Source organism: Odontomachus brunneus, unplaced genomic scaffold, assembly GCF_010583005.1.
Source record: "Odontomachus brunneus isolate Ranch 3 - 2012 unplaced genomic scaffold, Obru_v1 Obru_scaffold_010, whole genome shotgun sequence".
Taxonomy (NCBI): Eukaryota; Metazoa; Arthropoda; class Insecta; order Hymenoptera; family Formicidae; genus Odontomachus; species Odontomachus brunneus.
This window is the reverse complement of record NW_022639460.1, coordinates 2,775,208-2,787,986: the sequence shown is the minus strand read 5'-3', so window position 1 is coordinate 2,787,986 and position 12,779 is coordinate 2,775,208. Positions and strand designations below refer to the sequence as shown.

The window sequence follows — 12,779 nt, the reverse complement described above, 5'->3', positions numbered from 1 at the left end:
GAGACAGAGCGAGGAGCGACGACGTAACTCTTCGGTGTCTCCCGGTGAGCGAACGCAAGCAGGGACGACGGTCCCGGGTTTCCCCCTCGTTTTTCACGTCTCCTTGGCGTGCTGTGACGGTCAGTGTCGTTGCTCGAGAGAAGAAGAAGGAGAGAGAGATTGAGCTAAGTGTGTAAAGTGCGAAGGTTCGGCGACCTTGGGGAAAATTGTCGTCCAACTCTCCGGATAACCTGCCTGCTTCGCTCGTGCACGCCGAGCTCCCGTGTCAGTTTGACAGTTGCAGTGTGACAGTTTGGTCGGTCGATCGGCAGACAGGCAGGCTCGTTATCGTGTTATCCGTCGATCGGATTTCTACCTCTTCGCCGTGATCCGCCGCTCTCGCGCGATATCTCCGCCGAGATCACGATGTTCACGGGCACAATAAAGATCGAGATCTGCGAGGCGATGGGGTTACGCGCGACCGACAAGCAGCGCAAGTTCTGGCAAGATGAGCCTATACTCGACCCGTACGTGCAGCTGGACGTCGACGAGAACCACCTGTACCGCTCGTCAACCAAGCCGAAGACCTTCGACCCCGTGTGGAACGAGTGCTTCATCCACGAGGTGCAGGACGCGGTCACGCTGGGCTTCACTGTCTTCCACGACTCGGCACTGCCGCCGGATTACTTCGTTGCCAATTGCAGCATCCCGTTCGAGGAGCTGGTCAGCCGGAACGGCAAGACCACCGATTTTTGGGTGGGTTTGTTTGCTCTCACCGGTGAATTATGTGTCACTCTGTAATCTATTGCAAAGTCTAACAATGTCTGTGCGCTGAGTGAGTCACCTAACAATTAGTCTGTTTGAGGAACTTCTCAACTAGTACAGATTACTGCAATAAGTTGGAGTGAAGGAAAGAATATTTGTTTCATTCTAGCTTATTGTATCAGTTGAGAAGTTCTTTAAAGACGAACAGACTTAACGTTAGATTCTAAAATATTTCTGTTGTTCTAAATATTTCTATGTGTTAAAGGAGAATGTGTAAGGAACAAATTATTATGGTTGTAAGAGCTGGCTGACCACAATGTTTATCCCTTGAAACCATGATTCCTTATACATTTTCTTTGAGTATAAGAGACAACAGAGATATCTTAGAATCGAATGTTATTCAGTGACTTACACCGTACATGGTTATCTGAAATATCTTTGCAGTTCTGTGTGTTATCACTTATTCATGTGTAGTCTTTCAATACTGTCATTACTGTCAGTGCACTTTGGAATCCACTCTATCTTATTAGTGGTGACATCGATTGACTGTAGTTAGTAGCAAGAATAATTCAACTCATATAAAGTACATTTTGAGAAAGATGAAAATGCAAATTTAATACACGATATGAAATGTATAGGTAGCACTGTGGTTTCCCACAATCGCTCAAGAAATCGGACAATTTTTTTCTCTTTAAGGGTATTCATTGACAACCTTAAAAATTTTGGAAAAGAAGATGCAACTAAAACTGAAGAAAATAAAAACTGTTTTTTAATTAAATTTAATAAGGCTTGGATCTTTTATGTAAAAAAACTCATGGACTATCCCTTGATAGCAAAAATTGAAAAGTCAGTTTTGTGAGTTGGTTCATGCTTGCATAACTAATTGTACCCTTCTCGTCTTTATTATTCGATTGTTGACAATATGAACTCTTGCAGGTTGATCTGGAACCTCAGGGAAAATTGCGGGTGAAAATAGATTTGCAATGGAATGACCAAGGTAAATGTGTGACGGAGAGAGCAAAGAACTTACCAAACATATCGTCAAGCGGTTCTGTGCTTCATCGTTTAAATTCGACATTACAGATCGACAGACAAGTTGCGGCACAGGCGGCGATGGCGAGGCTATCGGTGGCAGGGGCATCGGCAATATCACCACCAGTAAAGAACCACGGCGGGAATTCAAGGAGAGGCAGGGCTTCAACCGCCGACGAGATGCGATGCGACGGAGGGTTCATCAAGTGAACGGGCACAAATTCATGGCTACCTTCCTGAGGCAACCGACCTTCTGCTCGCACTGCCGCGAATTCATCTGGTATGTATGCTTTGACGCGCGCGCACGTCGCTGATGGCATCTCTCTCATCTCGCTTGAAAGGTCTCAATCGCACAAGTAATTCTCGACGCTACCTTACTCGAGGTCCGAGTGCGTATCACCTTGGAGTATCTGGGAACACAAGGAGCATGCTTGAATTGGTGTACATTTGATCCACGGTCTCAGTTTTACCGGCGAGAGAGAATCGCGCGTAATCGAGTCTGTCGGTACCACCTGGTTGTAACAATGTCAAGCGGAACATTCACACGAAACTCCCAGGCCTGCATGTTTCCGGATATTTGATCTTTTCCTCCTCATATCCCACTCTAGCGGTACAGACGGAGATATTGTGTGCAATTGTTTCGTAACGTAGTCAACGTAGGCGATTTACACTTCGGGACTGAGTTATCGCGAGTAACGCTGTTTCGCATAAATGAGAAAATTAAGAAAACGAACACATAGACAGAAGCTGGGCTTGATTTTGCTGTATATCTTGTACTACGACTGAGATGTATCTCTACGCGCTTGTGCGCGTATAAATTCCTTCTCGAATGGGTCGCACGCTTTGAATTTGCCGAGTACACACGCCTTGTACGACTCGAGTCCGCCGTCTCAGGTGTTACACATCGAGGTGTTGGAACGTTCGCGCAACGATACAACATCGTGCTTGAGCACGGCGATGAGAACGAATCTCGATGAACGAAAAGCTAATCGATCGAAGCGATGGGGAAAGGTATACATACACACACACACACACACACACACGTACGATGCATGACACGGTCGACATGACTTCTCTCTTTCTCGCATCCATCGGTCATCGCAAGCCCCTTCCGCCCGGAGTCTAGACGTAGATGACTAAGTACGGTTGAAGATGGCAAGCGTATGTGTCTTAGAAGGGATCACGAGGATACGATGTGACGTGTTTTGTCTGTTGTATTTCAGGGGCTTGGGCAAGCAGGGCTATCAGTGTCAAGGTGAGAAGACACATACACGTTATTAACAGATTATAATTATGTACCCGCTTGCCGCACCCTTGGTGTGAATGTGTGTGTGCAGCTGAGTGTGTGTGCGTACGTGCACGATTAGTCTTCCTTACGACGACATTGAGAGAGAAATCTCGAACGAATCGGGCTCTCGATATCGGCTCATTCACCACTCGACGCGGCAGCTTGACACCCTTGACGCTTCGCTCTTCATCCACCCCGCATCCCTGCTCGTGTGCACTGCGAGACACCGCGGAGATACACACGCGGAACAGCAACGCGCAGAACCGCTCATGACCGCTCACCTGGGGTTTCATCACTTACCACCCTCGCGCGCTTTACCCTTAGTGTAATCTAACGTCTGCCCGACGTATTTCGGCACCGCGGACGCTAATTGCACGACACCGCAGGACTTCGACACTGACCGTGCGCTGCACGGTGGAGTAGTGGATCTCCTCTTTGGATTGTTCTATATTATGCTTTTGATATTGTATGCTGACTTGCAAGTAGGACTCTTTCTTTTTTTCGTTTCATCGCATGTTGCTCCATCGACTGACCGGCGCAAAGTTGACGAAAACACACACACCCACGCACACGAGAAGCGTGCCGTCGAGAGAGAGAGAGAGAGAGGCCGAGAGAGCGCGGTCATGTATTCTCATTCTCTCCCTCTCTCTCTCTCTCTCTCTCTCTCTCGAAATCATCGAGAGCTTCCGCCGCGACTTTTTCTGATCCCGCTTGCGATATCACTGTAAATAAGTTTCGGGTGCGTCTAATCACGCATGCAAGCAGCTTTGGACGTGCAGTACTTATGACATCTCGTACGGATATGAGCCTTTCTACAAAAAGGATATTTGTCGTGACGCTGTTTCAGTGTGCACTTGCGTGGTCCACAAGAGATGTCACAAGTTGGTGATAACGAAATGTCCAGGAATGAAGGATGCGGTAGGTCCAATGAATTTTGTTCTACATCATACGTTAGACCGGTCCTACATTAGTTGCAAATCGCAAGATCGTAAGAAAATTTACCAATCACAGTCGATCGTTCTTCTTACGACGAAAAGAAGAATTGCGATTGATTAATTTTCTCGCGACCTTGAGACTTACAACTAATGTAGAACGACTCTTAGAGAGAAGTCACTATCTAGGCGACTTGTTGCATATTTCTATCTAATACATATCGTGATTATTATTAATCGGCATCAACCTACATATGGATCTCACGTTGCGTTTCTTTTTCAATATTTTACTGTGTTTTTAATTTTCATTCGTATACACCGATAATATTTGAACGAATGCGTTACACGTAAGGTCCTTGTTTGCTCTTCTTTCTCGCGTCTTGTCGGGCTTATTGAGTTTGGCTGTTTTGTTCCTCTTATTCTCTTGGTTTCTCGTTTCTCGAATTATCCACTTAGGGTAAAGGACCTGGGTTACAGTCGAGTCAGGACACAGAGAGCCCGCGCTTCAGCATAGACATGCCCCATCGGTTCGTCCCCCACAATTACAAGAGATTTACATTTTGCGACCACTGCGGATCCTTGTTGTACGGGTTGTTCAAGCAAGGTTTACAATGCGAAGGTAAGTCGACGCGGATTGATTATGTGTTTACCGTCGTCCAGTGAAAAGTGGTCGGATTTTATAATTTCGTTTTTTTTCTTGTATTTTTCATGCAGCCTGCAACATGAACGTTCACAAACGGTGCCAGAAGAATGTACCGAACAGCTGCGGCATCAATACCAAGGCCATGGCCGAGATCCTGAAAACGATGAACATCTCCGCGGACAAGCATGTGAAAACGCCGAAAATTAATTACAGAATATCCGCAGGCTCGTCGTCGTCCGCGGTGACAGATGAGCTGACCGCGGACAATTTGCAGGCGAGTCAGAAAACACTAGAAACACCATTTAACGCCAATGAGAATGCGGTGCCGGTGAACGGCAGTGAACAGAGAAAGTTCGGTATAGATGATTTTAATTTTATCAAAGTCCTGGGCAAGGGCAGTTTCGGTAAAGTGATGCTAGTGGAACGAAAGACTAACCCCGACGAGATTTACGCTGTGAAAATTCTGAGGAAAAGCGTCATCCTTCAAGACGACGACGTGGACTGCACGATGACGGAAAAGAGGATCCTGGCCTTGGCGGCGAAGCATCCTTTTCTGACGGCCATCCACAGTTGCTTCCAAACGACTGACCGGCTCTTCTTCGTCATGGAATACGTGAATGGAGGTACTTACACGTATTTCGCGAAAGGGCAAGACGGAAGTTGTCACTTCGTCTCACTCGTTATTAATTCAATTAATTATTTTATTCAATTCTTGACGTCTTCCATCGTCATCATGTCGTTGTTTTGCCTTACAGGTGATCTGATGTTCCACATTCAGAAGGCTCGGAAGTTCGACGAAGCAAGGGCGCGCTTTTACGCGGCGGAGGTGACGCTCGCGCTTCAGTTTCTGCACAAAAATCACGTTATATACCGCGATCTTAAATTGGATAACATATTGCTGGATCAAGAGGGACATTGCAAACTAGCGGACTTTGGAATGTGCAAGGAGAACATAGTCGATGGACAGTCAACGACGTCGACGTTCTGCGGCACGCCGGATTACATCGCTCCCGAGATACTTCAGGAAATACAGTACGGCGCGAGCGTCGACTGGTGGGCCCTCGGCGTTCTCATGTACGAGATGATGGCCGGGCAGCCACCGTTCGAGGCTGAGAACGAAGACGAGCTGTTCGAATCGATCTTGCGGGATGACGTGTTATATCCGGTGTGGATCACCAAGGAAGCAGTGTCCATATTGAAGGGCTTCATGACTAAGAATCCTGCCAAGCGATTAGGTTGCGTCGCGTCTCAAGGCGGCGAAGACGCCATAAAGGTCCATCCATTTTTTCAACACATGGATTGGGAGGCGCTCGAGGCGCGCAGGTTAAAGCCACCAATTAGACCTAAAATTGTGAGTACTGAACTTTCTGATAAATTGCGTTCAAAATCGGTTGCGACGAACGATTTCTCTAACACGCGATCTTTCTTCTGGCGATTTTCAGAAAAACGAGAAGGACGCCATGAACTTCGATACGGAATTCACGAAGGAGGATCCCGTGTTAACGCCGGAAGAATCGGAGGACGTGAACTACATTAATCAAGAGGAGTTTCGTGGTTTCTCCATGGTCAACAAGGACTTTAATCCAGCAAGGTTTGCAGCGCAATAAGAGATGAATAACCACTGAAGATGGAAATGGAAACCAAATTAATGTCGTCCTAATGCTTCTCGCTTAACAAGGTGGCGAATGCGCTAAGTCGCGAAGCTGGAAACCGTGGCGTTTTTGAAGCTGCTCGAGATCTCCTTTGGCCGTTGCGTCCGATACGGAGATGATTTTGTCCATTGCAGATGGAAGTTTTTCAACTCACCAGGCGTATTGGCGGCGATCCGAAACACATTGACATAATTCGGAAATCATCCCCCAGCTAGCCAGGCAGGAGTAACCAGAGGTTTCGTTTACTCGAGAATTTGCGTTTTCGCGGGAGATATTTTTTACCGTGCAGAGAAACGCAACGTTGATTTGGAGCGTGGAGCTTAGGAAGACGCGTTTTCTCAGGGCGCTCGCCCTGAAGAAAAAAAGTCGGAGAAGTTGCGATTCTTTGCTATCATTTTTCGCGAGAAGCCAGAGTCGGTGTTGTTACCGGAGGTAAACAAACAGCAATAGCGAGCGAGCGAGCGAGCGAACGAACGAAGTTTTTACGTTATTCCGAAACGAATTGCTGGAATATGCAATCGACGGGGGTGTAGAGTTCACACGACGATGAGGTAGTACAAACGAACGAGAAAAGTGATGGGCTCTCGCGCGAAAGAAACGGTATGAGCGATCGCTGGGCGATCGGTAATATTTCACTTCAAAGTGATATATTCCTAAAATTATATATAATACGTTATTAGAAACGCAAACAGGAATATATAGATTTACGTAAGATATATAGGAGAGAGAGGGAGAAAGAGATATCGAACAAATTCGGCAGGATGTCTTCACCGGTCTTCACCGGCTTCTTCACACACACACACACACTTCACATGTCGTTATCTTCGATTTCTTTTATTTCTACTTCTTTTTTCCTCCATTAGAGAGATAGTTCTTTTTTAACGAGTGTTTTCTATCCAATGATTTTATATACAAAGTTTGCGTACGCACAGAGCGAATTATTCCGTTCATCTCTTCAAGTATTATGCGAGCTCGATTGAGTTTCGATCTGACGATATTCAGTATTGCGTTTAAGTGATAGGGACGCGACGCGAATTCGTACACGCGCAAATTCACGACTTTTTCTTTTAAACGCGCGTTACAGCTTGGCGCTTGTTGACGCATTTTTTTTCGAACGTCGTTTGAGAAGAAGGTCCTCGTTATCGAAATAATCGCTTTTTTCTTTTCGTCGTATCGGTCGTTGATTCGTCGAAGAAGCGACGAAGAAGGAAAAGTCCCGGAGAGAACTAAGTTTTAGCCGTACATTACTTAAAAACTAAGTCAAGTTTAGTTCTCTACTTAAAACGTAGTGACGATTCGCGAAATTTAGTGATGAAGACTGAACGTAAGCTGGACTTAAATTTTAAGTAATTCCAGCGGATACATTTATAAATGTCGAAGTCTATGTGTAAGCCCCTTGTTATAGGATATAGACCACCATCACTATAGGAAGAATCGAAAAGTCGACTCTCGTTTCCCGAGGGGAGTAGCCGGCTGACTGACACTGACCGGCTGTTCGGCGCCCCCCTCGAGCGAGATCCAAAGTCTTTTCGCCGAGCTTTATACAGAGGAGCATCTCGCAGCGCTTCTCCGATAGGTATTTAAGTAAAAAAGAGAAAAAAAGAAACAAACACATACACACACACACACACACACACAGAAAGACACATATACACGATCGCGCTCGCGTGATGTAGACCGAGCAGGATACGGTCTAAATCAGACAAGCGCGTTGATTTCATACTTAAGATAGAAGAATTTCGAGTAATCATTAAGCGCATGGAGTGAGAGTCCACTGGTGGATCTCGTAATCAAAGAACACATCAAAGGTATATTATTATATATCCATACACGTGTGCGTGTACACGTTTATGTACACGTTTAATTTATTTTAGTAAGGAACGCGCGTACACACAGGAGCAGCGATAATGCGCAATTTAATTAAAGTATACTCGCGACGGGCATATATAAATATATATATAATATATATATATATATATATATATATATATATATATATATATATGTGTGTGTGTATGTATAAGTTTGCACGCGACTCGCGACGCAAGACTTTCTCTTACGGCGGTTTTCTTTAAGCAAGGTGCACGAGGTTGTAAGTATGTGTGTGACATGGCCGTCATGTTACACACCTAGGCGGGTGTTACACACATCTATACTTGCATATAGATATCAAATTAACCAAACGAACCGAGGGAAAATCGACAAAGGGAGCGCCAATCTAGCGATTTTCGACGCACCTCTGACGCCTCCGGGATCCTTGAACGTGTTGTCTTTAGTTAGGTGTCGCTGCAGAGGGTTTGACGAAGTATCAACGTGTGTACTTAATCCATAGTGAAGCTGAAAGCTCTTTAGACTTAAGTGGTAATAGTAATAATATTTTGTTAGCGACTTTTAAGCACGCGTGGTCGTTGGCCGTAGCTACTTATCAGCGAGAACGTTGCAACTTCTTGGCTCGAACCTCGTAGTTTTGACCCAAGAGGGAGAAGGGGACGCATCGTGAACGATAAGGGAGAGAGAGAGAGAGAGAGAGAGAGAGAGGGTGAGGGAGAAACACGGTGGGACGTGAGATGGGCTAATATTATTTAACCTTCGGTGTACGTCGTCGAAGAGCATTGTCCAGTTTGCACACCACAAAGATTCAATTTAGTACGCGCGTTCCGCATGACTCGCACTCCCCCCTCGCAATCATCACTCGACGCGGGTCGTACGTGGGAGAAAGAATTGTTATACATCTCGCGAGAATCGCGAATATTAGCGTCCTCTTCTCCCCCGCCCCTGCTCCTCCCCCACGCCCACTACTTCAAATACACATCTCGAATCTTTTGGCGGCAACGCGCGGAGTCGTCGTCAAATGACTCTAATAATTTAGTTGATAAATAGAGACACGAAGAAGTGGATAAATATTAACATAAAAACGACGTAGCCTGTAAAGAGAGAGCAGAAAAGCGTTAGTGTTTAACCGTAGTGATAATAGCGAACCGAGGCGAAAGCGAAAATCGTGCATTATAGGAATCTCTTCGGCGCGTCTGCCGGCGACAAGCGCTCTCTCCTGTCTCCCTGCCACGCTTCACAAACGTTTCCCAGATCAACAAGTTTGTGACAGCCCCGCGTAGCAAGAGAGAGAGAGAGAGAGAGAGAGAGAGAGAGAGAGCCAGAGAGAACGGCTCGTCGACGGCGACTTGGCGTGCATCGGCAACTTGGTGTCGTGGTCGTCATAGTTGTTGTAAACGTCGTAAAGCATAAAAACCATTTTTATGTCCTCCCTTAGATGTTAGGCCTCGCGAGAAAAGGAGCGGAAGAGAGAGAGGAAGAGAAAGAGAAACACAGAGAGAGGAAAAATAGAGCGTGTGAGCGAAATCGTCCTCGCTTTTCGTTCCCCTCTCCCCCTTTGCCGATCGATGTTGACACCTCTGTCCGTGACCACACTGCGACCTACGCGGCTGCTAACGCGCACTTTGAGCTTGTGCAGGGCTCGAAGCGCGAAATCGTGCGCCTTCGAAGGCTCGCCGAGGGACTCTGACAAAGGTGTCGACGACGAGGGGGATGAAGAGCACGCTCCGAGACGCGTGGTATTCGTCGCACGATTTTTAGATCTTAAGGTGTATTGTACCAAGATACACGCGCGACGTTGGCAGTACACGGAGAACTGATGTATATACACACAAACACGCGTGTATGTGTGCGTATATATATATGTATATATAGATAGAGATATTTAAGGCGCAAAGAAATGATCGTCGCTTCCGCAGCCTCCGCGTCTGCGAGTGTCGCACGTGTGATCGGCGAACGTTGCGAGAAAACATGGATTCAATTGTCAGATTCAGAAGCCGAGACGCCAATACCGGTATAATCTGCCTGTACAGTGTGTCGCGCTCGATCCCGAAGACCACAGGTGCGCAATCAGAATGTCCGTGTTAATTCGCGAGGCAATAAATTCGCGTTCAATGTTTGGGATCATCCTGAATCGCGCGCCTGAGACGACGCGGGAGATTGAGCGTTTACACGTTGAGGAAAGATACCCGAAAGTTTACGTGTGGGATATAGTCTATTTCGCAGAAATAAGCACTATTTCTCAGAAATAAGCATTACGTCCTACAAGTAAGTTTTCCGAGTGTTCTTCCTCGCAGCGCACGATTATCATCGGGCTCGCAATTCTCTGTCCGGAATCACATACATCGATTGTGGACAATTTTGTTTGCCGGACGCGCGGAAGCTCGGCAAGCGCACGCGGGGCGTAGATCGTCATCGCGGTCGCGTTGGCGCGCGGCCGACCGTCATCACAGCTTTTGCTTGCACAGCAATAATTAATCGATCGTGCGATTCGTAGGATATTCTAACTAAGTGCTAAGGAGGTATTGACCGTCCCGTCGAGAGAGAGAGAGAGAGAGAGAGAGAGAGCGTGTCGATACTATTTCTCCGTGTATTGATTCGTTCGAGAGAGCGCCCCGATATCCTCGTCACCGACCACGGCTGCACAGAGATTATCAATTAGCCGCGCGCTCGCGCGTTTTTACACGCTCGTCCGCTCACGTGGGCGCGTTCTTCATCACGTTTCGTTCCTGTCGAATGTTTTCTTCTTCGGCCCGTCTACTGCGACGCGCGATAGAAACCGTCTCGATGCAGAACACAGAAAAAGGTACCTGACGACATGGTTGATCTCTAATCATGCACGCGTGTTGATTATCACGTCTCACGATCAACGGATGTGGAGGAACGTTAATGAGACGTCGAGTCCGTTATCGTGGAGGGAAGAAATCAAGCGGAAGCCTTCCTTGGTAAGAAGCTGCTTACACAGAGCCTGATTTTGGAGATGACTCTCTTCGAGTGCTATCTGAAAGAAGAACGCCGAGAAAAAGGAGAATATACGACCCGCTGCGAGCGAGCGAGTCTGCGACAAATATAGACTGAGGGAATACTTGATTGTTCGACAAAAGGGCAAAGACAGGAAGAAAGAAAGAGAGAGACAAAAAAGCAGTAACTTGAAGTTTCGTTGACGAACGTGCATTTACCATAAATCTAGTCAAAATGGAGATTTTTACGCAACGGGTCGAAATGATTCGCGTTATAGAGGATGAATCAAACGTTAGTGAAAGAGGAACAAGAGTGAATCAGAGAGAGAGAGAGAGAAAGGTAGAGACGGGTTAGTCCGGCCTACGCTTAAAAAATAAAAGAATACATAACAAAAATAAAAATAGGCAAAAATGAAATAGGCAGAAAATGAGAAGAACGAGCATATTAAAAGACGGTCTCGTTCGTTATCTAAAAATAGAGAAAAATTACGACTAAACCGTATACCTATGTATCGTTACGTCTATGATTACGATGTATGTACGTTACCACGTATGTATGTATTACGATGTATGTACGTTACCTATCCTGTCCGCAAGAGGCAGAAGAGAAGAAGCAAATAGCGATTGCCTCGCGAGCGTAGCGCGAGGCGACACTCCCCCGCTTAGGATTTAGAGATACCGGGTGCAATTGCGAATGTGTACATATATATAATATCATCGGTCCTCTCTCGTTTTTCCCCGCTAATATTTATTGTCGCGCGCGCGCGCGCGCGCACGACTCGCGCACGTTCTCGATGATCGCCCGGCGGATCTATGAAAGAACACAACGATTGCCGTCCTCAAGCACATCGATTCGACACGAAAAAACGCGAAACTACGGCGCGCGCAGAGAGCGCGAAAATTCCCCTCCTCGGAACTCTCTCGTCGGTATGTGTCTTGTCGATTAGACCCATCGAGAACACCCAAGAAGCGAATTGTCGTTGACGGGGATAAGCGGACTCCCGGATACGAGGTTCGCCGTGGCCGAGGGCACGGCTTGTCACTCGGCGCCTCAGGTGATACAAACTTGTCTCGCTTTCGACGATCATCGAGAGCCCCGCGAGGGACGGACACCGCTGTTATTATTGCTAATATTACTATCGTTACCATTGTTACTGCTGCGCCGAGAGAGAGTGGGAAATGCTGGGAAACTTATTTGTGGGATAAAGGACGGAAATAAGCTTTACACATTTCGCAGAAATAAACTTCATTTCGCAGAAATAAACTTTACTTCGCAGAAATGAACTTTATATCCCGCTGATAAATTTTCAAGTATTTTTTTCTCGGTGCATCACTATGTACTATACTAGTATGATGCGTGCGGGATGGAAAGTTTCTTTCGCGGAAATAAGTCTTGTTTCGCAGAAATAAACTTCACACCCCACAAGTAAATTTTCAAGCATTTTTTTTTTCTCTCGGTGTATCACTACTTTGTACCGCTAGTTTGTCGTCTCTAGTTTGTTGTACTGTGTTGTTCGATTGAGTTCCGCTCGCGACGGCACCACACCACTCTCCGATTGATTTTTCGCGTAGATGTGCACCCAGTTTCACTTCTTGGAGAGGATCCCTTAAGTTGCACGCGAGTTTGATTTTTCAATCTCCCTTTCGCTGTGTTAGGTCGGATTACCTAACGATTTGTCTCCTCCCCCCCCCCCCTCC

At 46.5% G+C, this 12,779-nt stretch overlaps 1 protein-coding gene and 1 long non-coding RNA gene across 5 annotated transcripts in view; one reads left to right on the top strand and one right to left on the bottom strand.

The window, feature by feature from the left end:
• Positions 1 to 405: 405 nt before the first annotated feature.
• LOC116840632 (protein kinase C) lies at positions 406 to 12,773 on the top strand. 4 transcript variants are annotated; one of them, XM_032807565.1, is made up of 10 exons: positions 406 to 735; positions 1,681 to 1,741; positions 1,828 to 2,056; positions 3,000 to 3,031; positions 3,912 to 3,982; positions 4,453 to 4,615; positions 4,711 to 5,262; positions 5,395 to 5,990; positions 6,082 to 6,230; positions 6,318 to 12,773. In XM_032807565.1, exons 1-10 carry the CDS (start codon positions 406 to 408, stop codon positions 6,331 to 6,333), a joined length of 2,199 nt encoding a protein of 732 aa, XP_032663456.1. In that variant the 3' UTR covers positions 6,334 to 12,773. The 4 variants fall into 4 exon arrangements, with proteins under 4 accessions (XP_032663456.1, XP_032663457.1, XP_032663459.1 ...); XM_032807566.1 differs by having other exon boundaries at positions 4,474 to 4,615; positions 6,082 to 12,773; XM_032807568.1 differs by lacking the exons at positions 406 to 735; positions 1,681 to 1,741; positions 3,000 to 3,031 and having other exon boundaries at positions 1,970 to 2,056; positions 4,474 to 4,615; positions 6,082 to 12,773.
• The window catches only part of LOC116840633, a 19,721-nt gene continuing 7,661 nt past the window's right edge, over positions 720 to 12,779 (bottom strand). The window contains exons 3-4 of the long non-coding RNA XR_004377387.1: positions 1,775 to 2,186; positions 720 to 1,693 (exon numbers count right to left, since the gene is read on the bottom strand). This is a non-coding gene — a long non-coding RNA (uncharacterized LOC116840633). The remainder of the gene's footprint in view (positions 1,694 to 1,774; positions 2,187 to 12,779) is intronic.